At 35.7% G+C, this 26,293-nt stretch overlaps 1 protein-coding gene across 20 annotated transcripts in view; it reads right to left on the bottom strand.

Annotated features, from left to right (window-relative positions):
- DOCK9 (dedicator of cytokinesis 9) overlaps positions 1 to 26,293 on the bottom strand; it is a 118,937-nt gene that overhangs the window by 28,452 nt on the left and 64,192 nt on the right. For all 20 annotated transcript variants that reach the window (XM_015274823.4, XM_015274828.4, XM_015274839.4 and 17 more), the window contains exons 14-36: positions 25,567 to 25,649; positions 25,035 to 25,157; positions 23,904 to 23,983; positions 23,636 to 23,823; positions 23,452 to 23,517; positions 22,470 to 22,562; positions 22,057 to 22,180; positions 21,544 to 21,665; positions 20,019 to 20,105; positions 18,965 to 19,054; positions 17,565 to 17,680; positions 17,356 to 17,425; positions 17,080 to 17,205; positions 16,879 to 16,950; positions 10,789 to 10,935; positions 9,993 to 10,076; positions 9,208 to 9,319; positions 7,391 to 7,569; positions 6,654 to 6,770; positions 5,149 to 5,269; positions 4,274 to 4,407; positions 1,064 to 1,178; positions 789 to 855 (exon numbers count right to left, since the gene is read on the bottom strand). In XM_015274823.4, the coding sequence (XP_015130309.2) occupies positions 789 to 855; positions 1,064 to 1,178; positions 4,274 to 4,407; positions 5,149 to 5,269; positions 6,654 to 6,770; positions 7,391 to 7,569; positions 9,208 to 9,319; positions 9,993 to 10,076; positions 10,789 to 10,935; positions 16,879 to 16,950; positions 17,080 to 17,205; positions 17,356 to 17,425; positions 17,565 to 17,680; positions 18,965 to 19,054; positions 20,019 to 20,105; positions 21,544 to 21,665; positions 22,057 to 22,180; positions 22,470 to 22,562; positions 23,452 to 23,517; positions 23,636 to 23,823; positions 23,904 to 23,983; positions 25,035 to 25,157; positions 25,567 to 25,649 (2,516 nt within the window). The remainder of the gene's footprint in view (positions 1 to 788; positions 856 to 1,063; positions 1,179 to 4,273; positions 4,408 to 5,148; positions 5,270 to 6,653; positions 6,771 to 7,390; positions 7,570 to 9,207; positions 9,320 to 9,992; positions 10,077 to 10,788; positions 10,936 to 16,878; positions 16,951 to 17,079; positions 17,206 to 17,355; positions 17,426 to 17,564; positions 17,681 to 18,964; positions 19,055 to 20,018; positions 20,106 to 21,543; positions 21,666 to 22,056; positions 22,181 to 22,469; positions 22,563 to 23,451; positions 23,518 to 23,635; positions 23,824 to 23,903; positions 23,984 to 25,034; positions 25,158 to 25,566; positions 25,650 to 26,293) is intronic.

The following is a 26,293-nucleotide window of genomic DNA, read 5'->3' as shown; positions in this document are numbered from 1 at the left end:
ACTACCTGTGCTCATTTACCTGCTCAGTTCTGTTTCCAGTACAATCAATATAACGCCATCTGTACTCAGTGGTTGAATTAAAACAGTATTTGTAACATATTTCTAAAATGAACTTTGAGTATCACATTACAAAACAATTAATTACTGATATTACAGTGACTGGGCCTGTAACAACTGAAGTGAAGAAAAACAGATCAATGAAACAACAAGACATGCAGAAAGGCTTCTGTGTTCCACTGCTTCCAGCCATTAGTACCCTCCTTGTTTCCTATTTATCAGTCAGTTCTCATGAATAAGTAATACTAAATGTGGATAGGCTGAAATGCAGCAGCTGAAAAGAAATAATGGATTCATCATGTATTTTGTTTCCAAGATGAAAGAGGAAAGCTAGGAAGACAATTAATATCCCTTTGTTTCCAAAGTTATTTGATTCAAATAATTTTCATATGCAGCCCTATCATTCCACAAGTTCGCATTACAAGATGCATTTGAATGCAGGCAAGTCAACAAGACAGTCCATTCCTCTTGCACAAGCAATGAAATTCTGAGTACCACTTACTGTTTAGGAACCTTCTGAGGTCATTTCTGCATAGCCTCATTCCAGAAACTATTATGGAGCTGCACAGACATGCAACTGTGCACATCAAGTTAAGGATTTCTAATCAAGACTTACTATGGTATTGCTTTTCAAACAATGCAGAGTAACACATACACATTTATGTCCATACTCAAGATTTTAACAGCATAGCGAAATGTATGATTTTATGATAAACTCAAAAAAATCTTACTCTGTAATTGTGAAGAAGTCCATGAGTTCAGATTTTGTAGCCTTGTTCCAATAAGTAAACAATGCATCTAGGAAAATGAAAAATATGAAAAATAAGACAAAGGCAGTAAGCACAAAAAAGCATTAAGTACAGAGTTAGAAAGCTGTTCTGGGTTTTCAGATAATTAGGACCTCAATAATCTAAAAATGGCTTGTGAGTTTACAAAAGGTATTAAGTCATGTGCATAAATCCAGTACACCATTACATATTTTTGAAGAATAGGTGGAATTACCTACCTTCTGACATACTTCTCAAGATATGAAGGAAACACATGAGCAGACTCTTGATCTCTGCTTGGTCGAGTTTGTCATATCGAACTACAGAACTTCCTAAAGTGCTGCTCTGTTGGTTCTGAAAAAGAAAATAAACAGTTTGGCTGAAAGGTTCCTAAACTCATAATGGGCTAAAATGTTTTAAAGTGCCTTATTAATTCCTGCAACAGAAAAAGGATCTCAGAATGGAGACAAAAATGTTTTAGGTAGAGAAAGGCCTCTAAAAAACACACTGTACGCATGAAGTATAGAAATTAAACCTCTTTACTTTTGTTTATTTTCTTTTCCTTGTTTGCATAAATTTTCCTCCAAGGAAGACGAATAAGAAAAGTTACCTAAAAAGTGACTGTATACTGAGGCATGCCCTTTTCACTTAGTGGAAATACTTCAAAAATACACGCTGTTAGGCAACACACACATGCTTCTTTGCTTTTGAGGATCTTACACTGAACTGCAGGCAGACCTGACTCCACAGAATTCTACTGAAAAACGAAGAATCCCAAGGGAAACATACATGTATGGGAATAATGTGCATTCTGGGAGACCTCTACTGACAAATAATCTGCCTTTGCCTTAAAAAAAAAACAACAAAAAGCCCTTTCCTCCCTTTATAAAGTCCCTACACTTGTGAGAAGCTAATCTACAATTCTCAGTACTGAAGAAAATCAGAAAATCTGTCCAAAAAGAAGAAAAAAACACATGCCAGCTCGCCAACTTTCAAAATATTTACACCATAAACAGCTACAAAAAGAAAAAAAAAACTAGAACTGAGAATATAGAAATAGAGCTTTAGGCAATTACCTATTTGTAAAACAATCATTTTTACACAATCAAGTGTTATAAAATCCTCAGTATGAAGCTGAATGTTTGTCTAAAGGATATATTCTGCCCTTTTCATTGCCTAATTCCTCCCTTCCAATATGAGGCTACTTGTCCCAGTGGAAGATGAACCAGTCATTAACTATTTTCTGGAAAGTTAACGTTCTGGTATAATTGATCTGTGCAACAGTTTCTACATAGAAGCTTGATAACATTGGACTCATTAACTTTTTAAGGACACATACCAGCATAAGAGGAAATCCTTTATACCAACGTTAGAAAAACAAAAACAAAAATAAAAAATGAAAAAAACATAGACTTGAGGGATAAAAGCACTTGGTTTCTCAAACTGAGTTCCAATACCTCAAGGGTGGAATAGTCCTTCCAGGAACACTCCTCACTGAAAGTAAGAGAAATGCTAATCCATGGCACTTCAGCACACGCATCAATTGACTACTGAGCCCTTTGTGATATTCCATGTTCCTAAAACAATCTATGCAGTCTCTCACATACTAGCCATTGTATGCAGTGAAACTACGTGATATTTAATAATACTAGACAGAAATCACTTTAATTTAGGAGGAAATCGACACCTCCATAAACCTGATCACTTCTGATTCTAAAGGTCCCACAAACTGTTCATTTTAAATAAATACAGTATCTCTAGTGAATAAGGAAGGACTACTATACAGTGTTATGCAAACTGAAATAGAGCAGGCAAGTAATGGGTGACAGAACAGAAACTGATTTTCAAGTTTTCTGTAATTTTGATGCTGTTTAGAGATAGAACTCTCAGTAAAAGTTGAAAATGTACACAGATAAAACCATTATTATAGCTACCTACAAGTTTAGTTTAAATAATCTCAGTGGCATATAAAGAAAGACCATATTAAAATGGAAATAGTTTCTAGAAAATTCTTTTTTCCCAAGGTAGTTCTACAGGTTATTCTGAATGAAAATTAGGATAAAACCAAGCAACGAACAAAAATTTGAAGATATGTGCAGTGAACAACTGATCTAACAGAAAGTTTGGGAAGCAATGACTAAGAAGCCAGAATTAAGTATTATTCACGCAAGATATCAACAGCATGCAAAACATGAACTCTATTACCTAAATTGGCAGACCAGAGTAGAATTTTCAAAGGATTCTGACTCCTTTGAAAACCCTTTAAGTGAAAACACTGCACGTTAGCAATTAACAACATAAAAACTAATTAATAGATGACAGTATTGCCATTTAGCAACAGCATGTGCCCAAGGCATTTCTGTCAAAGAATGTCAAAGAAGATGTATTTATATTAATATTTAGACATATTTATATTAAGAAATATGACTTAAATTCTGGTAATAGTTAAGCTGACTGGATAGTTCTGACTTAATTACGTACGTGAACTATTACAGGTTTGGAACTCACTGGTAATTTACATGGTTGCTTTGTACATATTTGCCTTGAGATTCAACTGTTGCAAAAGAAGTGGCAAAACTATTGATCACACTTCACTCAGAAGCTTAACTATACCAAGCACAAAAAACAAATACTTCTTGTAACTGAAGAGAGAAAGCAGCATGCATAATTTTCTCTGGCAAAACTGGAATTGTCAGAAGCGAAAAATCCATAGTAACACGGTTTTTCTTTGCAGGGTGAGAATTTTCTTCTTCTCCTCCATTAGGACGCATAGCATGAGCAGAGTGCCTTCTGAGAAGCTTCTCTCTCTGCCACACGAAGGCATGTCAGGGTCAAGGGAAAAAGTTATCGTGTTGTGACATGCACAACAAGATCTAAGAAAATGAAATGTGATCAGCATAAATACAAGCTTTAGAAAGACATAACTGAATAACTCATGGCTACCAGAACCAAAACTCCTACTTTGTAACAGGTTCCAAGTGAAATGGTTTAGAAAAGTCAAACTAATATAAGTCACTTAGAGAATTCACAGTAATTGCTTTAAGAAATACATATATTACATATACTGTGTGTTGAACAGATAGAGCGATGATCTCCACAAAATCTCGCGTAACCAGAGTTCAGTTCTCACAGGCAATATTTAATGCTCTTAACCTCATGCCCTTATCTAAAGGGAAAAAAACAAGTGCTTGCTTATGTTTCTAAATTGAAAATCAGACTGCATTTCCTGCAGAACAGCTCAATAAAAATACTGTTAGAAGAGCTCATATGACGCATGTTTCTCAAACGAAAAAAGATAAAATAAAAACTTATGAAAACCCTGCTCTGAAGTTATTCTTGAAAACCCACTCCCAGTGGGTATAACAAACGTTAACTTGAAATTTCAGGACCACACTTCAGTGGGCATTTTGTTGTTGTTTCTGAGGGGTTTTTTTTGTTTGCTTGTTTACCTTGTCAAGGGAATTGCTTTTGTCACTGTGTCTTTCAGGAAGACTGTTTCCTGAGTCTGTACTTATAAGAGAGCCTCTTGAGTCAGCATTCCTCACACAATTAATATTTGGAGTCGAAGTGGTATATGGAGAAGCTAAACAAAGAAAATGGAAAAATCTCAAGCAATGCATATACTACAAAAAGTCACTCTATAATCAGACACCTAAGCCCCCTATATATGTATATATTTCTTAAGAAGACAAAGAATTCTATTTAAATACTTTTAATGAAGACCAATTTTCAGTAGAATATGTACATATATGTGTATACACACTTACAGATCTATGTAGAAATACATGCAGAGGTATCTAAAAGAAGATCTATCAATATATACACACTTACATGAAAGACACATTCGCAGAAACTTTCTTTTCCTCATCATTTTCTAATTGACTAGTAACTGATGCAAGTAATCATAACAGATAACAATAAACAGAAAAGCAAGAAGAAAAAGAGGATAGCCACAAGTATGCACAATGAGCATTCCACACAGAGATGGTCATTTACAAAACCATGTATCCTGGCGCTCATGCTGTAAGTGACTAAGGCTAGTCTTTTCTTCTATTTCCCTGCAGCCTGTGGAGAACTACCAACTTTAATGAGGGGAAAATTTAAGAAAAAAAGTAGTTCTTTCCAAAAACCAGCTTTACTTTCAAACAGAAAAATAAAATAAAATAAAAAACACATATCTCATTTGCAGACTGAACTCTGGACCACACAGAATAACTGACTGCATTAGGGTTCCATACAAGTGCATACTCAAAAAGCAGGACAATTACTACTAGTAACAAAAGAAAACTTCTTCCTTTTTTGGTATAATGTTTTAAGTGCTTACCAATGCCAGAGATAACCCCAAACAGATCTTTAGGAAGGTTATTATCCAATGTGTTTACTGTTTTTTGTGGTGTTACTAGCTGATTCGCAGTTGGCAAATTAAGCCCATCATCCTTTGCACTCTGCTTGGAAAAAAAAAAAGAATGAAGGAAAATACGATTATTGTTTTTCAACATTATGGGTTTAGTTAGTAATACATACTTTATTTTCTAATGCAGAATTTATTATATAGAATGACAGAATAATTACAGCTGGAAAAGACCTCTAAGATCACCTAGTCCAACTGTCAACACATCATCACCATTCCCACTAAACCACATACCCAGGTTCTGCACCTCCACGTTTCATGAACACCTCCAGGGATGGTGACTTCACCACTTCCCTTGGGCAGCCTGTTCCAATGCCTCACCACTCTTTCAGACAAGAAATGCTTCCTAATATTCAAATTGAACCTCCCCTGGCACAACTTGAGGCCATTATCTCACAGCCTACCACAGTTACTAGGGAGAAGAGGCCAACCCCCACGTCGCCACAACCTACTTTCAGGTCATTGCAGAGAGCGATAAGGTCTCCCCTGAGCCTTCCCTTCTCCAGACTAAACACCCCCAGTTCCCTCAGCAGCTCCTCATAACACTTGTGTTCCAGACCCTCACCAGCTTTGCTGCCCTTCTCTGGACATGTTCCAGTGCTGCATTGTCCTTCTTGTAGTGAGGGGCCCAAAACTGAGTACAATACTCTAGGTGCAGCCTCACCAGTGCCAACGACAGGGAAACTACCACCTCCCTGCTCCTGCTGACTGCACTATTTCTGATACAAATCAGGACAAAATTGGCCTTCTTGGCCACTTGGGCACACTGCTGGTTCACATTCAGCTGACTGTCAACTAACACCTCCAGATCCTTTTCCTATGCACATCTTTCCTGACACTCTACCCTAATCCTGTAGTATTGCCTGGGGTCACTGTGACCAAAGTAGAGGACCCATCACTTGGTCTAGTTGAATCTCATATAAATGGACTCAGACCATTGCTCCAGCCTGTCCAGATCCCTCTGTAGGGCCTTGTTAGAGCAAACAAAAAGACGCACCAGGTCCAATCCTGTGCAAGCTAGTTGTGAATAGAATGATAGAAGCATACACCAGAGATACAGAAATAGCAAGATGCTCCATAGTATTGTAATCAAATGACACTAGAAACGTACTGTGTTAGTCTGTGGCCTGACATTCCCCAAAAATCTTCAAAGGTTCAACTGAAGAGCATGTTATGATGCATTTATTGAATGCAGCCAACTATGATGTCAGGCATAACTTAGCTGGACCAGAGGAAGGGCAATCAAAATCATAAAATGTAACTAAAAATTTTAATCTAGTATAAAGCAAAGAAAACAAACTCCAAGAATTCTGAAACTTATGGAACTTTTCTTCTGAAAGTATGTATTATTTTATATATATGTTACCAAGAAATTATGATAAAAATAATCAGAATATTAAATAGAAATGGTCACTCACGTTGCTGGAAGGATTAATGGGAAACGGAGACACATCTTTAACATTGATTCGTTGGACGTTTTCTATAAGCAATCCAAAGAGTGGCAAGTACATAGTGGCTATTCGTGCTTGATGGACCTAAGCAGAGTTTGAAAAGAACATTTAATAAATATTTGTTAAGCCAGAGTTCACGCCTATAAGTTCCAGAGTGGAAAAAGTAGTGGTCATCTCTGTATTCACTATAAATTGGTCAACACATTTTATTTATTGTTTCAATATAACACAGAAAAAAACCTACAGTAATATGATTTCAGCTAAGACTAACCAAGTAAAGTCATCTTATGTCAGCTTGATAAACTCATGACAGCATTTTTCTTATATTCACTTTACCAGTAGTAGATGATGTATAGACAGTTGTCAAATATTAAGAGCTAGCACTTAATGAAATTAAGAGCTTTAAAAATAGTCATTATATATATCTAAACACAATGGTTACCAGAACATATCAAAAACGGCTATCAAAATATAATAAATAAATGTAATTATTCTAAAAAGATGCCTTGTAGTCTTCTCTGGTAAAAGTACTAGGACCTGCAAATTGTTTTTGCTACAGTCACCACACATTTTCATCACAGATGCAGTCTGAACTCAATCAGCATGGCTGCAAACTAATAGGTTTTGTGAAAGAAGAAAAAACTTTCTGAAAGTGTGCACACAGTATTTAGCATTTTGTACTACTAACACAGAAACACACTTACCCTGGAAGCATATCTATCATCAAAAGAGTGCTTTATCATCAAATTCTTGAGCACACTAATAGCAATCTGTCGCACTTCTCTGAACTCTTGCAGTGCATTTCCCACCTCCCTTAGAAGCAGCCCCACTAAGAAGTGATTCTTACAGAACTCATCTGTTAATGAATAATCCAGCTGAAGGTCTGAAAATAAAGCAGAACTTCCATGTAAGAAATTGTATAATTTAAACAATTTATCAATTACCTTAAGGCTGAGCACAGAGGTTATTGAGAAATTCATGTTCAGACATTTGTATATATCATAAATATTCACATACACCCAGTTAACCACATAATTATGCATTAAACAACTGCAATTTATATTCAATCAGTAGAAAATAGAGAAATGTATATAGAGAATATATATATTCAAATTACGTATTCTTAAAATACTGTTCAACATGCAAGAGTCTCCCTTCTAAGCTTACCATGACCAGAGCCTTATAGCTACATATTAAATTTCAATCTACATTTCTGCAGTGAAAAGGCACACAGGGCATAAAGGCTATGAACGTCCTATCCTTTAGGAATTTCTTTGTGGGGTAGAAGAAGAATTTAGATTTTATTCTGCAGTTCAGTCCCAAGTTAGTAAGCTTGAAATGCTGCAAGCCAAACATGGATTAAGCAGTTTTAGATTTCTGTACTGCAGTTTTGAGTTCCTTCCTCATTATCTATCTTCCAAAAATACTGATTATGAATATAGACAATAAAGCCTACCGACATCTGTGATCTTAGTTAATTCATATTTTCTAAGAAAATAATCGCCCAAATTTGCTGTAGATACTAAAAGCGTAAGAGACAACACGTGCCTCATACATTTCAACTGAAGCAATTTCTTCTCAGTTTACACAGAAGAACATGAAAATATTTAAATAAATTAGCTTAGAAATATGGAAATTAGAAGTGCATTAATATAGTACACTTTTTTTCCCCAAGTTCAATCAGAAGTACTACATTTTCCAGAAATATTTACATATTTAATTTTGTTTGCAACAAAATTGAGACTAAGGAACATTTCATTAAAGAATTTCTTTACTCAAATCATTACAATGCAATTTTATATCACAAAGTATTTAATATCTGTTAGTAACTATAAATCTATGCTAAGTCACATATGGAGATAAATATATGTCATAGAGACACATATGCATATACAAAAAAACCAACAAAGCAGATCTGACAGAGTAAAGTCAAACTGCTAGACTTTAGAAGTATTTTATGAAATAAAATAATCCATCTATTTTATGTAGTAAATACAGAACTTAAGAGAAACTCTCCCAATATAGGAATCCAAGAAATCAGAAAGCACAGGCTTTCTACACTCCTTGAAATGCACACAAGAACCATTCACATCACCTGAGAGTTCTTTTGCTTGGGATACCAAAACCGGGCCAGAAAGATTTCAGATAAAGGCCTTTTATTCTGGCTAAAATCCTAGGTCACTAGGGAACAGGATTTTACATCATTCTTTACTGTGCCCCTTTAGGAATAAAAGGAAAAAGACAAACACAAGCTCCATGCTGCTGTCTGGCTCTTACTCCCAAATCTTATTCTATCACCTTGATGAAAGTTTAATTACTACTCAAAACTTAATATCAGAACAGGAAAGGGAGATAAGAGTCAAAAACATACTTTACCAAATCTTTTAATGAGTAGGTACTTTGTACAGATTATTCTACCTAAACTATTCTCTCAGTTTAAAGGAAGAGGTTAAACCTTAGGCTTCCATTTAAAATAGTGACGCCTAAGAAACACAACATACACATCTTTGAAAGAATTTACCTTGGTACCTCTGAACTCTGCCTTTTCCAAATGGCATTGGTAGATTCAGAGGTATGTAGTGCTCATGATTACAGACTACACGGAGAAATTCAAATTTGAATTCAAAAAGTGTCTGCAACAAAAAAAGTATAAATTAAACAACTGATGCAGTAAATTGATTAACATTATAGCTTTCTTACACGTAAGAGTGATTTCTTGCAATCCTGCAGTGGGAGGGATTAGAGACCTGTCAATGTTCTGTATCTCATCAAAATGTACTTTCAGAACAACTCATTCTTCACAGTTGGGTATGTTTTAATTACATCCTACTACGTCCAAATTTACTTGGACATATAGCATACTATAGCATATTATATACTGATTTAAAAGAAGTTTGGATTCACAGAAGAAATCCTTTGTACCACTGGCACATGTTCATCCCACTACAGTAAACTGATAGAAACTTATCAGAAATCAAAGATCCCATTAAATGCTTCCAGCTTCAGCCTTTTGCATCCATGCTAGAAATTCCTGCTTAGTGTTGTGCACTCTCCTCTCCCTTTTTCTAGAGGGCAGTACATATTCTAGAGTAGCATACATGCTCTATGGTGGTCAAGTTGTACCTGGAGACAGGAATCAAGATATGAAAAAGTAATTCCATGAAAAAAAAACTGTATAGGTATAGCATAGAGACTTCTAAGAAACATGCTTAAATGTAGCTAGACATGAATCTGAAATCTTAATGTAGGACTCTACGAATATGCAACAAGAAATTCCTAAAACTATTTTGTTTAAAAACAGAATACCTTTGGATCTCCTGGTGCAAAGCAGCTGATGTAGTTATTGATTTGCTTGAAAACAAAACCTCTATCCATAAAAGTAAAACACCTCTGGGGAAAAAAAAGCAAACAAACAAACAAAAAAGAAAACAAGATAGAAATTATTAATATTGCTTCAGTATCTACTTATTATATTTCTGTATTTTAATAGTTAATTTTCTGAACACTCTATTGATATTTCAGTCAGTTTGGATATAAAAACAAAACAAACTAAGTATATATAATACACATACCAAATTTTTCCTTAGAATTCAGAATGTAAACATATTAAAAATAGAAGAGCTGTTAGGAGATAAGAAATCTTGGCATAAACAAAAATGACATGCCACTAGCAGCTTTATCTATCATTATATTTCCCATCCTTTTTTCTCCCTACTGGTTTTTATTGGTTCAAATAAGAAAGATACTGTAAGCCTGTCCATATAAAATATGTGTAAATAAAACACAACCCAGAGCATGAAGTTTTTGTTGGATTAGAGAGTAACAAGATGATATTTGAATGGGGAAAACAAAACAAGAAATAAAATTTTCATAAAATACAAACTCATTAAAATCAAACTTCTGAACAGATGGGCGTTTCAATGCAGAAGATAAATCATACTTCAGTGCATTTTAACCTGGCCGTGAAATTAAACTTCAAAAGCATTATGCACACTCAGTTATATAAAACTGATGGAAGTTGACTTCAAAATTCTTTAAAATTTATGACGAAACAGTATTACAGAAAAAGTAAACTCAAAACCCAAGTCACTCATGTACCTACTTTTATGAAGGCAGCAAGGCTATGGTTTGCATTTTTTGAAGCCTCTGGATTGTCTCTGTACTTCTGAGTGATGTGTGGCATTAACATATTGACAACTGTTTCAACTGCATGATGGAAGGAAGCTGAAAATCTTTGGTTTCGCAACAGCTAGTAGAAAAAATTCAGATATGCACTTAGTATGGCTTATACTGATAAAATACATCAGAAAACTTATTTAAGGTAAGATAAAAAATAACCTAACAGGGAAGGGAGAATGAAAGTTTGCAATTTTTTCTCATTATAATTTAAAATAACATTTTCATTAAATTCAAGATTTTCCTGAGCCATTTTAAACTGAGGAGGAAAAAAGTGCATTTGGTTGAAAGAAAATATTGTGTTATTAAAAATTCAAACAAGCAAATCTTTTCTGTTTGATGGAAAAATCATATGCATACAAGTTTGTAAGCGTAAAGTATTAATACTGTTCTATTCTAAAATACTTCTGACAAAAGAAGCTAAGAATAAATGGGAATCTTAGAATTTTGCCTGTTTTCCTTTCCAAAGCAGTACCAGCCTACTCATGCATAGTAGCTGCATTTTAACACTCAATTTTCTGTCTTGAAAACCAGACTTTGCTGCTCTGCAACTATGTTTTTCGCAACTTCAGCCACTGTGGAAATCCTCGTTCATGTTTTTTTCTTTCTCTTGCTCATCAGCCACTTCAAATCTCAGCTCTTTCAGGCTTCAACATCTTACACCCTATGTTTTCAAGTTTCCAGTCAGAATTGTTTTCTCTTGCTTTTAAGCTCTTTGTCAATTAGCTTACCAGATTACCTCTACATTCATGATTTACTTGTTTCTGGCGACTGTGATCTTAATCAATGATTTTATCAACTGGTGTTGGTCACTGAGTTCTCTTCAGCATTTTGCCACTGTAGAGCCTCTTTTTTTCTCCACATCTTATAGTCTTCACTAAACTGTATTTTGTCTAAAGGCTCTTTAGCTTGGAGAAGAGAAGGCTCCGGGGAGACCTCATTGCAGCCTTCCAGTACTTGTAGTGGGCATATAAACAGGAGGGGGAACGGCTGTTTACAAGGGTGGATAGTGACAGGACACAGGGGAATGGTTTTAAACTGAGACAGGGGAAGCTTAGGTTGGATATTAGGAGGAAGTTTTTCACACAGAGAGTGGTGACACACTGGAACAGGTTGCCCAAGGAGGTTGTGGATGCCCTATCCCTGGAGGCATTCAAGGCCAGGCTGGACGTGGCTCTGGGCAGCCTGGTCTAGTGGTTGGCGACCCTGCACATAGCAGGGGGGTTGAAACTAGATGATCACTGTGGCTGAAGCATCTCTCCTATGAAAAAAGTCTTATGAAGTTGGGCTTATTTAGCTTGGAGAAGAGCAGGTTCTAAGGAGATCTCATTGCGACCTTCCAGTATTTAAAGAGAGCTTATAAACAGGAGGGAGACCAACTTCTTACACAAGCAGGTAGAGATAGGACAACTGAAATGGTTTTAAACAAATGGAGAGAATTAGATTAAATATTTAGAAGAAATTCTTCACTATGAGTGTGGTAATGCAGAGGAGTCAATCCGGTTGCCCAGTGTGCGGCAACCCTGCCATAGTGAGGGAGTTGGACCTTCATGATTTCTTAAGGTCCCTTTCCAAGCCATACTGTGATTCTATGATACAGAATAGAAACAATTTGAACCTAAGTGAAGTTCAATTATAAACTGATACAGCAAGGAATGTAAACAAATATAAAATGGAAAAATATTTTCCAGTATCCAGTTTAGTTAATTTGTTTTAAATTAAGTATGATTACTACACACTTCTACAGCAATGTCTATAAGTCCTAATTAAAAAATGCAGCAACATTTTGGTAGTTTCAGTGCTGTATAAGAAAATCTTTATATAGGCTAGTACCATCTTAGATATACATCTATAGAACCTACTGAAATCTATGAAATCACCGTGTTTCTTTATAGAATGAAGACCCTTAAAGTGAAAAGTGCCATCAGTACTTGGATCACATTTTTGTGGTCTACCTAATTCTTTCAGGCAACTTGGAATCATAAATAAAATGAATTAGCAGTCAGTACTTTGAAAATTCATGTTTTTTTCACAAACAATATTTGCTCAGTCTGCCTTATTTATAATCATGCTCTACCAAGTAATCAAATCTATGTATCTCTGGTATCTGTTGCTGACATACTGTTCCTTTACCAATTTGTTTTCCCCAAAATGAAAATCTTGTTAAATTGAATTTGTTCCTCAGACGCATGTGCTGGTGCTCTCCAAATACAATTTGTTTGTAGGATCACATGGGTCAGAAAAGGTTCATCAGCTTTGAGCAGATGAGTCACTTGTGGAAGAAATAAATAATAATAAAACTTTTAGTAATGTGAATGCTCATCAATGGTAGCCATGGTAGCTCACCATGTAAGAGATGCAGATTAATGGAGAGATGCAGATTACTGGAGAGAATACTAAAACCATGGATATCGGTTGAGTCATTCTGAGAAGTGAGTTGCATTTGTCTTCTGTTTGTTTACACAGACTCCTGCTTTAAAAAAGATTATATTCTACCATACTTATTTTATCTACCATCTGATTTCAATAATCATTGTTGAAAGAAATTTGTAATTAGATTGAGGGAATGGGTTTGAATGAGAACAAGTTGGTTTCTCTGTAGCTTTTTTCAAAGCAGTACGCTGTTTTCAAACTTGAGAGGATTTGTGTAGGTTTGTCAATATCAGAAAAAAATATATAAATTCTGTCTAGTACACCATGTCATTGTTTTTCCAGAATATTATGTACCAAACCCAGCATACATCCTCTAGATATACAAGCTTCGCACGTCATGTTTTGAAAAGCTTTCCTAGCTACACCACATTACATAATTAGAAAAATCACATCTGCTCAGAGATGAATACAAAAACTACTGACAGGATTGTCAGGTAAGTACTGAAACCAACAAAAAACCTTCCATTTTTCATTTCATTTTTTAGGAAGACTACAAGGATAATGTTCACTTTTGTACGGAGAAAATTTGTGTGGCTAAAGCTCTGTTATAGTTGAAGCTGGCCAATAGCAGACCATAAAAAAGGGTGTTTTTTTAAAAAAAGGAAAAACATGAACAAAAGGAGGACCAAAGAGAACATTCGTCTGTTACTTGATGAGAATGGTCACTTTATAAACAGCGACACAGACAGAGCTAACCGATGTCACTGTGAGACCTCTCAGCTGTTTTCCAGCAGTCTTGCAAATCTGGAGAGGTCCCAGCTGACTGGAAGCCGGCAAATCCTGTTCCAATTTTCAAGAAAGAGAAGATGATCCTAGTAATTATAGGCCTACCAGTCTCACTTCAGTGTCTGGTAAAATTATGGAGAAAACTGCTCTGGGAGTTATTGAAAAACACCTGAAGGACAGTGGTCACAGCCAACATGAGTTCATGAGAGGAAAGTCCTGTTTAACAAGTTAAAGTTCATTTTATGACAAAGTCATCCATCTAGTTGATTAAGGGAAGCCAGTTGATGTTATCTTTTTGGATTTCAGTAAAGCTTGTGATATTGTTTCTTACAGTATCCTTCTGGAGAAACTGTCCAGCATACAGATAGACAAAAACATAGTAAGATGAATGAGCAATTGGCTGATGGGCTCAAACAGTTAAGAGTAAATGAGTTTACATCAAGCTGGTGGCTAGACACTAGTAGGGTTCCCCAGGGCTCCATTTTAGAAGTAGGTATTCTGAGCAAGTTTGATGATGATAATAAATTGAGAGGAGCTGTTTACTGTCAAGAGCGGAGAGGCCTTAAAGTGAGATTTAGACAAATTAGAGAGATGGGCAATTACAAACCATATAAGGTTTAACAAGAGCAAGTGCTGGATTCTGCACCTCGGAAGGAACAAACCTGGCTATACACAGTGATATGGTGGATGCAACACTGGAGAGAGCAGTGCTGCTGAAAGGGATCTGGGAGTGACTATCAACAGCAAGTGTGCCCAGGCAGCCAGGAAGGCCAAGTGTATGCTGGGGTGCAACAAGCATGGATTGCTAGCAGGTAGAGCGATGTGACTGTCCTGCTCTATACTGCTCTGGTACAGCCTCACCTCAAGTACTGTGTGCAATCTTAGGTGCCACAGTATAAAAAGGACATAAAACTATTAGTGTCCAAAGGAAGGCTATGAAGATGGTGAAGGGCCTATAGAGGGAAAGACATATGAGGAGCAGCTAAAATTCCTTGGTTTGTTCAGTGCAGAGCAGAGGAGCTGAGGGGAGGCCTAATAGTGGCTGCAGCTCCTCACAGGGAGCGGAGGGGCAGCGCTGAGCTCTGCTCCCTGTGACAGCGACAGGGCCCGAGGGAACGGCGTGGAGCTGTTGGGGAGGGGCAGCTGGGGGTTAGGGACAGGGGCTGCACCACAGGGCGGTGGGCGTGGAACGGGCTGCACAGGGCTGTGGGCACGGCCTCCAGTGCTGGAATTCATGGAGCATCTGGACACTGCTTTCGGACACTTGGTCTAATTTTGTGTGGTCCTGCGCAGAGCTGGGAGTTGGACTCTGTGACTCCATGGGTCCCTTCCAACTCCGAATATTCTATGATTCTATGATTTTAGTTCCAATATCATTTTTTAAATTATACAATTCTAATTCTCTACCAGACATCTCTGGAAATTTTCACCTTTAAATAAAATGAATGTTTTCTGCTTTATCAATTATTCATTTCCATTTAATTTATTAATTAAATAATATAATTAATTTAAGTAATTATAATAAACTCAAAATACACTGCAGTGAAATAATACTCAATTCACAGAATGAACAGAGGCAAAAACTCCTTCCTGAAGGAACATCAGATCAGTAAAGGTAATATAAATTTGTAGATTCCGCTGTCTTTTCCTAAATTCTCTGAACAGATACCACTGAAGCAGAAAAAAAAGAATAATATCTGAATAATTTGCTCACTTTGGTTTAAATTAACAGCAATTCTGTTGACTAGTAGTTGAGAAGTTTTGTCTTTTTGCTAGAAATTGTGAGGAATTTCCTAACAGTTGTTCAGTTAACACATGAGCAAGAAGTCTGATATCTTAAATCCAGAAGGATTCACTACACTACATGCATAGAAGCCCTCTTGTGCAAATATTTGTATTCTAAAAAATCCTAAACAAGATACTTGTCATAGTTCCCTAGAGAGTTAAATTTTTAAGAAGCCAGTGATAAAGGCTTACTCTGTCAAAAGATATGTCAACCTGTAGCACTAGCACCATGTAAATGTCTCACTCCCCTACTCAGCTAAAGACCTATATCTAGATTAAACAGCCTACAAATACAAGGTTTATGGCCTGTAAACTGCATTTTCCACTGTGCTTGGAGTCATTTAATACCACAGCTACAATGCAGCTCACAAAAATTACCACATATTTTTGGGTAGTTGCAGGGGAACTTGAACTGGTGATTGAGCACCTGGTGAAGAGGTGTGGCTAGCTCAGGGAGCAAAGGCAAATTGTTTGCATCTATGCTCTCCAGGGACCAGAAAGTGTGGACTCAGGAGCCACCCTTGGCTCATATAAGGGCCAGCCACAGAAGGGAGAGCAGCTTTTGGACCTAGGGTGCTTCCTGAGAAGGGGTATTGCATAGCCAGAGAGTCCCTTCATCAGTTAGGTGAGTTCAGCTGTTCTTTCTGTATATGGCTATTGGCCTACCAGTGAAATACATTGCTTGGTATCACCAAGAACCTATCAGAAGCAATTTCACTTCTTCGGGAGCAGAACAGCACAACTTACATCAAAGTTATTAGTGTTGACTATTGCTTCCAAAGTCACTGCACCATAAATATTAAATGATCTTACTAAAGGGTCTAGTGATTTATGAAGATCCCTCTAATGTATAGAATAAAGGACTCCTATCCTTTTAGAACAGTTTTCTACATAGCCCTATAAATTTTTCCTGTTGTCTCCTCCTGCTTTGCTCTGTCTCTCTCCTTTCCTTACAGTAGAAATTATATTTTAAAAGACTTTTTCATCTAATATGTAGTAAAAATGTGATCAAGAAAAAAGACACTGCATAAGTTGCTATTAGAATAACTTCATCTTGCAGAAGTTGACATACCTTCACTTTAGAGTTTTCTATCAAATGCTGAGCCATTGATTTTATCAGAACTTCAAAGAAAAACCATGAATACTGCAGAGAAAAGAAAATATTCTGTAAAGTTGCCATATGCATTGAACAATTACTTCAACACAATTTGTTCCTCATCTTCAGTTATGATCAGATGAGATCATACAGCAAAAAGTATAGTTCAATATATACCTTAAGTAGCTTGTTGCTTGTAAGGAAGTCAGCAGATGGCTTTAGAATTGTTGTCATTGACTTTGTCAGTTCTTCATGTACTGTCTTATATTCAGAAGCGACATAAGGTTCAGCTTTATAAGCATACTTTAGGAGGAAAAACAGGACATAATAGGAAACTGTGACATAATAGGAAACTGTGACATAATAGGAAACAATTGAAGTTAAACAGGTGCATCTATATATGCTCCTTTTAGAGTTTATTTACTTTTAACTGACTTTTAAAACTTCACCTACCTTGACATAAGACCTCAAGTAGCTATCCAAGCCTTCTTCATGACACTGAGCAACAATGTGGATAATGACCCTAAATGGAAGTCAGAAACAAAAACCTAGTAAAATCTCATGGAAAAACTGTGATTGCAGTAGCGAAAATGTTATTCAGTTTTAAACTTGTGATAAGCCAGTCACCATTTAAACTCTGTGATGCACTTCAGATTCTTTACCTTGTCACGTTGACTGCAACTTCCTCTTGGGTTGCTCTCGTAAGAACCCTGAACAACTGGTTGAGAACAGTTGGTAGGAAAGCTATCATCACATGGCCTTCCATAGCATGAAGACTCTGAAAGAAAGCAGTAGTACTGTCACTACCTTGTAACAGGGACACTAAATCACAAGCTCTGAAACCAGAAAATTTACTGTAAGTCTTCCAAAAATTTGTTACTTAGTGTTGATTACTTGAAATACAATTACATAGAAGACAGTTGAGAAGAGTTTTCAACATAAATGTTCAGTAAATATTTTCAATGTTCAAGTAACTTAAATTGAGTTTCATTAAAAACTTTTTTAGAAATGTTATGTCAACTTCTCTGTTTGCATGCATACTACCTAATGTTCTATTGAAATGAATAATTGCATAGCACAGCAAGGTTGAACCTACGCTCTAACATGCTTTGCTGTTTCATCCATGAATGCAGATACTTAGCAAACAGAAATTCCTCAAAAACATACATATCGCTTACCTGTCACTGCATTACCTGCAGTGCTAACTGCAGTAGAAGTTAGACTTGTTAGTTGTTCTAATTTGTCTTGCTCTAAAGTCCCAAACTACCTAATTCTGAAACTAGAGACTGGTAATTACTAACAATTCAACTTCTTCAAGATATGTTGTCCATCTTGCATATACACAGACTTGATTATGAAACACCTCTCATCAGTGAGAGCACAGACTCTTTGCAGTACCTACAGAAGAAGATTTCACTTGCAAATCCTCTGCTTTATATCACATGCAACCTATGTCTGCACGTTTGTCTACAATATAAAAGACAGTATATGGCAATTCATCCTATACAGTTTTATGTGACAAAATTTTCTAGAGTTAAAAGTCTGTTGGGGGCAAGGCGGAGGTACATTTGCTGAACATGCATATGGACAAATCTCAAGCAATTTCATTTATTGTTAAGCAGCTGTTAGTCTTCAAATGGGATTCCACACTAAAAATATGGCCTACTTGGTTAAGATAAAATTGCTCTGGGAACCATGTATTCTGTTGATCTAATGTTTAGAGAACTATAGACATGATGCTCATGACCTCCTAAACAAAACTTTAAAAAACACAGGTTACCAATCCCTCTTCATTCTCATGTTTGAATTGATTAATTCAACATTCTATGCCGTTGGTGTTCTGAAATTATCAGTCATAATGCTAACCAATGCCATCTCATTTCCTTATGGTTTCATCTTATAGTACACATTTACCTGGTGTAGAAAGCATCTTTTGTTCTGCCCATACTTGCATATTTCATAAATGAAATATATGAATATAATATAGATAATGTCTGAGGCTCCTAGATTTTATAAAGGTATAAATCAATAGTATAATCTGTTATTCACTGCCATTTTATACCTTAAGATATTTTACAAGTTCGGTTCCTAGTGCACGAGCTCCAGATTCAGTTTTCTGGCAGTACTGAAAAAAATTATGCAAGTGCTGGTCCTGAGAAAGACAAAAAAGAAATACAAATAAAACAATATCTAATATTGCTTTCCGCAATTCATAACAGAACACATTAAAATGTGGATATATATAAATCCATATAGGTGTATATAATCTTGGAAGCTGCATTTAAGCATGCTACTCTGAAGACTAACTTTGTCTCCATATAACATTGATTGGAGCACTACTCCTATGAAGAAAAGATGAGAGAGCTGGGCTTGTTCAGCCTGGAGAAGAGAAGGTTCTAGGGGGAACCTCATTGTGGCCTTTGAGTACTTAACCAGAGGGAGACCAACTTTGTACATGGGCAGGTAGTGATGGGACAAGGGGGAATGACTTTAAACTGAAAAAGGAGAGATTTAGATTAGATAACAGGAAGAAATTCCTCACTATGAGGGTCGTGAGGCACTGAAACAGGTTGCTCTGAGAAACTATGGGTGCCCCATCCCTGGTGGTGTTCAAGGCTAAGTTGGATGGGGCTGTAGGCAGCCTGATCTAGGTGCTGGCAGTCCTGCCCAGGGAAGAGCAGTTCCAACTGGGTGATCTTTAAGGTCCCCTCAATCCAAGCCATTCTATGCATGTTTTTAACACATATTTCCCTCAATTTTGAAAATCTATTATGACTGACACGCAGAACCTAGGATACTTAATATTAGTTATCCCAATTTATGATCTATTTTATGAGTAGTCATAACAGGACTCATTGCTTTGCAGACATGCCACTAAGTATCTTGCAGACAACTACCTCATCTAACCAGAAGACTCATATTGGAATGGATGATGTTAGACAACTGACTCACACTTTTTAAAAATAGCTTCAGTTTAACATTTGCTGCTTTTCACAACTGATGCGAAAGGAAGAAACCATACAGGCTGTCCAAGAGGCAAAAACAGTAAGACAACAGCATGTTGAATTTAACAATCATACATTATTCCTAGAACTCTAATTTGTTTTGTAACTCACCTGAGTATAGACAGTTGACACTAGATGAGTGGATATTTTTAACAGTTGTTTGCCTCCATCTACCCATTTAATTTCAGGACCAGAATGCTGAACATAGACGTGTAGAAGAAAAGTAAAAAAAAAAAAAAAAAAAAGTAGCAGTATTACTAGAGTAAGACAGTGCTTTCTTACAGTGCCACAAACAATTTTTTTTCTATACAGGTTGAAATGCGTACAATGAATAAAGTCATTTAAAAAAAAAAGAAAGGAAAATTATGCAGGCAACATTACCCTAAAGCATTTATGAAACTCAAATGTTATTTTGTTTGTTTTGGTGTTTTATCTTGTTTATTTCAAGTCCCACTGTGGTTTCCCTACTGGCCAACAAAATTACTTTTAAGTCCCAGAATTCATGTTTCTCCTAAAATTGTGCAGAGAAATTTTTGGCTACAGAGAAATAGCTACTAGTTTTCTGAGAAAGTAACTTAAAAATAATTAATTACTGACATGGTTTAATACAGGTCACTGACAGGTAGCAGGCAGTGCTTCCTTCCCATTCCACTTGCATAGAACTGAGAAGGGGAAGGCTGAGCTGTCAACCCAATAATCAGAGAGAGACTTTACTGCTAAAATTACAGCTAATCATCTATGTCCTAACCTCCTACACATGGACGTGAACAGAGATGAACAGCAGAGGCATAAAGAATAAATATACCTACAATATGAAAAGATGAAAGATGTGAAGACATCAATGGCTGGAAAGCTTACAGTAAAGTTTAAAAAAGAAAAGGTGACAGAATAGGAGGAGAGTAGCACCTCTTGCTGTTGATTTTAAGCCTCTTCCTCCATAATAAGTCAATTTTCTATCTGCACTTCATTCACTTAATCAAATCTCCTACCACATTTTACATTTTGTATTCTTCTTTGTTTTATTTTTATTACTATTAATTTTGCAAGCTTTCTGCTTTGAAAAATACGACCATAAGTTTTACTAGTGAAGCATAAGAATCACAAAAATTAAGATGTGAGAATAATACTTTTTCAGGAATAAAGGACTTACTGAAAGGAGACAGCATGAAATGCTAAAAAAAATTTAGTAAAGGACTTCAGATTATTTGCATATCTTCATACACTGAAAATAGTTTAATATACTTAAAAATTACTAACTTTCATTATTACTACAAAAATGAAACTAGCCCATTTCTTGAATATGCCAGCTAAACAATAACACACGTAATCACTTATCACTTTAAATTAAAAATTACATTAGGGCAGGTGGATTCAAATTCTTTTAAGAGTCAGAATTTAGACACAAGTTTTGTCTCCAACTCATGTTTGAGGAGTTAGGTTTTTTTTTTGTTGTTGAAGTCAGATGTGTAACTTTGCAAAACACTCCATTTCAACTATAAAATTTCAACTGTAAAAGAAAGAGACTTCCACTAGAAAGTGAATTAAAATATTATCAGACTCTGGAACTACAGTTAATCCTTCTCACCATGTTGTTTTTGTTGCGTTTTTTAAATTAGGGCAATTTTATATACCATACCTTTCCAACCCCCACTTCTTGATAACTAAGATAGCCTGATGGAAGATTTGCTGACACTGGAATGTGTTGGTCATTTGTCACCACTCTTCCATCCTTTATTAGTGGAAGCCAGGAATAACCAACTATGGAACACGAATGAAAAATCATTTTAAATATGTTGTGAATCTATTATGTAAATGCTTACATATCTATACCTCTGATATGCAATTCACAAACCAGAAAAAGTTAGTCAAATAGCCAAATGAACTGAACTCACACCATCAGAAATAACTGAGAAGGCAAATAAATTGTCAGTATGAGTTTCAAAATATTTTCCTGTTGTAGGCATTCTAAAACATTTAAATTAGAAGAAATACTTAAAGAAATCTTTCAGTCAGTAGAATATAATCAGAAAATATCACGTAGATCAAGGTAACAAAATCATAGCTTACCAGATAAACATATTGCATAAAATCTCCCCAGTAAGTACTGAAAGTAAACCATCAGCAGAAAGTAAACCATTAGCAGACAAACCTTGTGTTTCAACAACATCTTTCTTCTTTGTACTCCCTTTGCTTGAATTGTCACAGCTGACATGGTAGAAGGTAAACAACAAATGATGCTTTTCATGCAACTGAGTGGGCAACTCTATTTTAATCTGAAACGCAAAGAATCACAACCTTTATGTAAGTCTAGAACAGTGACAGGTCATATTGGTTGCACGGTCCACCATAAAAGAATTTCCAGTTTCTATGTTATTTGAAGCAAGATTCAGAAGTTACACATATAAAACTTGCAAATTTTTATTGCAGTAAAAGATGGGGGGAGGGTGAGAGGTGATGGGGGGCTCTGAAATCATTAGCAAGACCTTCATAATGCTCAAACCTTTTCTAGTATTTTTGAAACTTACATAACACAGTAGAAATGACTTGAGAAAGGTAATTTACCTCATCATAAAACTCTGGATTTTGGTGATGATGCAAAACAGCAGCAAATGCACTTCTAGTAAATATTGGTCCGCCTGGTCTACCATAGATACACTAATAATAGAAAAAAAGGAAAAACTCAGATAAATGTTTCACCTAGACTTTGAAATATTGTACCTTGCACTGCAATCTTAAATAAGAATGTAATGTGATTTTTATCTATCAAAAGTGCTGATCTTTAAAAAAATAATCACGGGTTTAACATGGGCACGTATTAGCAGTAATTAAAAACAGATAACTCATTGAGTCTAGTTTCTCTCTTTTCAACTGTGAAATTTAGAGGAATTTATTGTATTAAACATTAAATTAAATCGCTATGAAGTTGACAATATGAAGGATTGAAGCACTCCTGATCTGGCTGACAAAAGAGAAGGCAGGTCATTTGAAAAAGAGTATTTAGGGAAAGTTAACAAAGATACTTCAGAAAGGTCTCCAGAAGTTATCTGTGTGTTGCTATTACCAGAGCTTATATGGTCCTGCCTTTCATTCTTGTTCCCTTTGCAAAGGCATGAGATTACGTGTCCTGTAGCCTGCTTGCTGTGCAGCAGAATGAACACAGGGGTTTCACCTCAGGACTCCTATGTTTTTCCTACTTCCTTTCTTTTAGGCACCTCCTTCTATACACTGTGGTAGCTCAGTAACAAATAGAGAGTTTGTTTCTGTATTTCATATAAAGCTTTATTGTTTTGTATTGGAATAGGCAAAAACCGCTTGTTCACGATAATTTATTCTTGCAGTTTTTGTTGATATAAATAAGTAAATGCTCTTTAGTATTCATTTATTTCAAAAACAGGCAAGTCATGTAGAAGTTACTTCTATGCCAAATGCAAAAGAAAGACAGAAAGCTGTCATCTCAAACTAGATAAATCAATCAAGTGTTATCATTCTGCTTAGCTAAGTCCTCTATATTTTATTTAATCAGTCACAAAAATCAAAGACTAACCTTTAAGGGCAAAGAATCCTCTTCATCAGAATCCTTGAATTCAATGCATATTGCAATATTTCTAGCCTAAGGAAGTATTTAAAAAACAAGAACTCAAAAACTTAATTGGAAGGATCATCAGAGAAATACATTACATAAACTATCTTAAACTAGAAAAAATAATACACTGTTTGCCAATACTCACCTTTGCAAAAGACTTTTGACTGTCATATTTCAAGTGCTTTGGATAAACATAAAGATGATTGTTGTAGATGGTGAACGGCTGAGTGTGTTTTGGTATACAGGGAACAAATTCCTCTATTTCAAATGTTATTAGTGTCTTGGTACTGTTTTCAAACTGTTTCATGGGAATGTATGACGAATTTACATAATCTGAAAGTATATCAAAAGTCAATATAAAGCTGAAGTGAAAAAAATGGAATGTCTATTTAACAGCGTTTATTAATACTTACTTGGAAAATCTGGTGACACGTTATCAATTGTAACATCCAGATTTCCTAAAATAACAGGAAGCTTGGCCATCTTTTCAGGTCTATAGGAACGGAGAAAAGCAGAAAAAAAAAAACCACACACAAAAAAACAAAGTTGGGCTAAATATGCAAAGCTTTCAGAAATGCCAGGAAAAAAAAAGATAATAGGAAACAAGCAAAAGTAACATCCTGAAACTACTGCAGAGGAAGCAGCTGCTAAATTTTCCCAAAAGACTGGCCTGTGCTATAAAATCACTTGCTCTGTTGAGAGTCTTGATCCTTACTCCAATAGCTCAAGCCTTAGATGTTACCATCTCTTACCAAAAATCCTGCACACAACCGCACAAACAAGACACTAAAATAACCAAAGGTATTTCCTTCATCCACAAAGTGAAGTGCTGCAGTGGGCAGATTTACCGCATTAATTTCAAAATCAATAATATCACTGCAAGCAATTTCAATGCTATGTAAACTTCAATGAAACCTTGAGAAGCTTGCTAAAATGGAGTTAAAATACTTGTTATGAACCTCACCTTCTTATCAGATTTGATAAGTAAACATGAACTAAGCTGTAGGAAATGGCTTCTGAGATCTGTGTTTGTTGCCTTTTGAGATTGTTCAAATCAATACAATACTAGCTAACTGTTGCACAATGGAAGTGGAAATGCTCTAATATTGCTCTAATAAACCTAAATATTTTAGTTTGTTTAATATGGTCATTTGTCAGCATGGAATTAAGCCTTGCACACAAAATGCAGTCATTAGGAAAACTTTGTTTAAAAAAAAAAAAAAGAAAAGAAGAAAAAAAGGATGACCAATCTGCACTCCCAAAGAGACTGGAGATACTGACTTAAACTACTTTCCATGAGAGCCAGCATCCTTTCAAAGCTCAGTGAACACGACACGTGTTCATCTTTCTTTCTTTGAGAAGCTGAACACTGTATTGTGCAGCCACAACTCCAACACAGGGAAGGTATGGAGGCCTTGAATGTTTGCACAACTTCCATATTTGAAGTGAAAACATAAATATATACATCAGAAGATGATCTTCAACTGAAGCATCTAATAACCAAAACATTTATTTATAAGACAAAGCAAGAAAATGAAACTTACTTCCTGAAATCTGCTAACAACTTCAGCATGTCTTCATTGGAAAGTTTATTACTGTCTTGTCTGAACAGAGGAGAAAATCTTGCATTTTTGTCCAGCATTCCTGAGGCATCTTTAAATAATGTCCTGAAAGTCAAAATTTGCTTTCAGACGTGTTAACACAAGTGTTGCAATTCTCTTGAAGAAACGTCTTTACTACAAATTAGAACACGTTGTACCTCCCTTTGTACTAAGTATTTAATACTCCTTTCACTGTAAGGGGGTTTTAACATAACCTTTTAATTCTCAGTAAAATTAAAATGTTGACAATGAAAAGCAGTTCTCAATATTCAATAGTTTGAACAATAACGTGATGAACTTTTACCTCTTTTCCTATTACAAAGCTTTTTTGTTTGTTTGCTTTTAAGAAATCTTTGCTTACTTCCAAGTAAAACAAAAATAATGTTTATAGCAGATTACGTTTTAAGGGGACGTGCAGACGATAATGTTAAGGAAAAGGTAGGGGAAAAAATAGATTGGCAAGGTCTGTCCTTACCTAGCTGCCCAGGCGAAAGGCATTCTGTATTGACCTAATCTCTGGCATGCCTGCTTAGCATTTTTCAAAACTTTCTGTGCAACCTGCAAGTGACATAAGAAACAGCCACGTTTTGAAAGAGATGTTTTTTTCACCATTAGTGTACCAGAAAAACCCACATATCAAAAGTGATATAAATCACATGAATTAAAATACCTCTTAACTATTCATTTCAGGTTAAGCATTGCCTGCTGATCTCACATTTCAAGTGATTTGATTTCAGCCTTCTTTAATATGTAAATTTTCAGTGATCGATAATCAGAAAAGAGGGTGAGTTGGGAAAAAGGGAACAAACCACCAAAACGACTAACCCCAATTATAAAACCACTATACGTATTCATTTATAGCAAATCAACATCTGAGGCAAATCTTTTGATTTTAGAACATATTTTAAACAGCAACTACACTAACAGAATATTTAAATCAACAAATTAACATTCTATTTTGCAGTGACAGAACTAACATCATTATGGAAAAAAATGACTAAAAAGAAGAGTGTATCTGATTTTATTCAAAAGTCATATAAAAGCTAGAACAGAGTTCAACTGCTTTTTAAGACAGAAATGCAGCTCCAGACAAAAATGATTATTTTTCACCCACTTGCTCCCCTATTCACTACCCACTCAGTGCACCAGAACACATTCCTGAAGATTAAGTATTAAAATACTCTGCCCGCTGCTGGAGGGGT

This window comes from Gallus gallus, chromosome 1 (assembly GCF_016699485.2).
Source record: "Gallus gallus isolate bGalGal1 chromosome 1, bGalGal1.mat.broiler.GRCg7b, whole genome shotgun sequence".
Lineage (NCBI taxonomy): Eukaryota > Metazoa > Chordata > Aves > Galliformes > Phasianidae > Gallus > Gallus gallus.
This window is presented reverse-complemented; position numbering and strand designations above follow the sequence as displayed.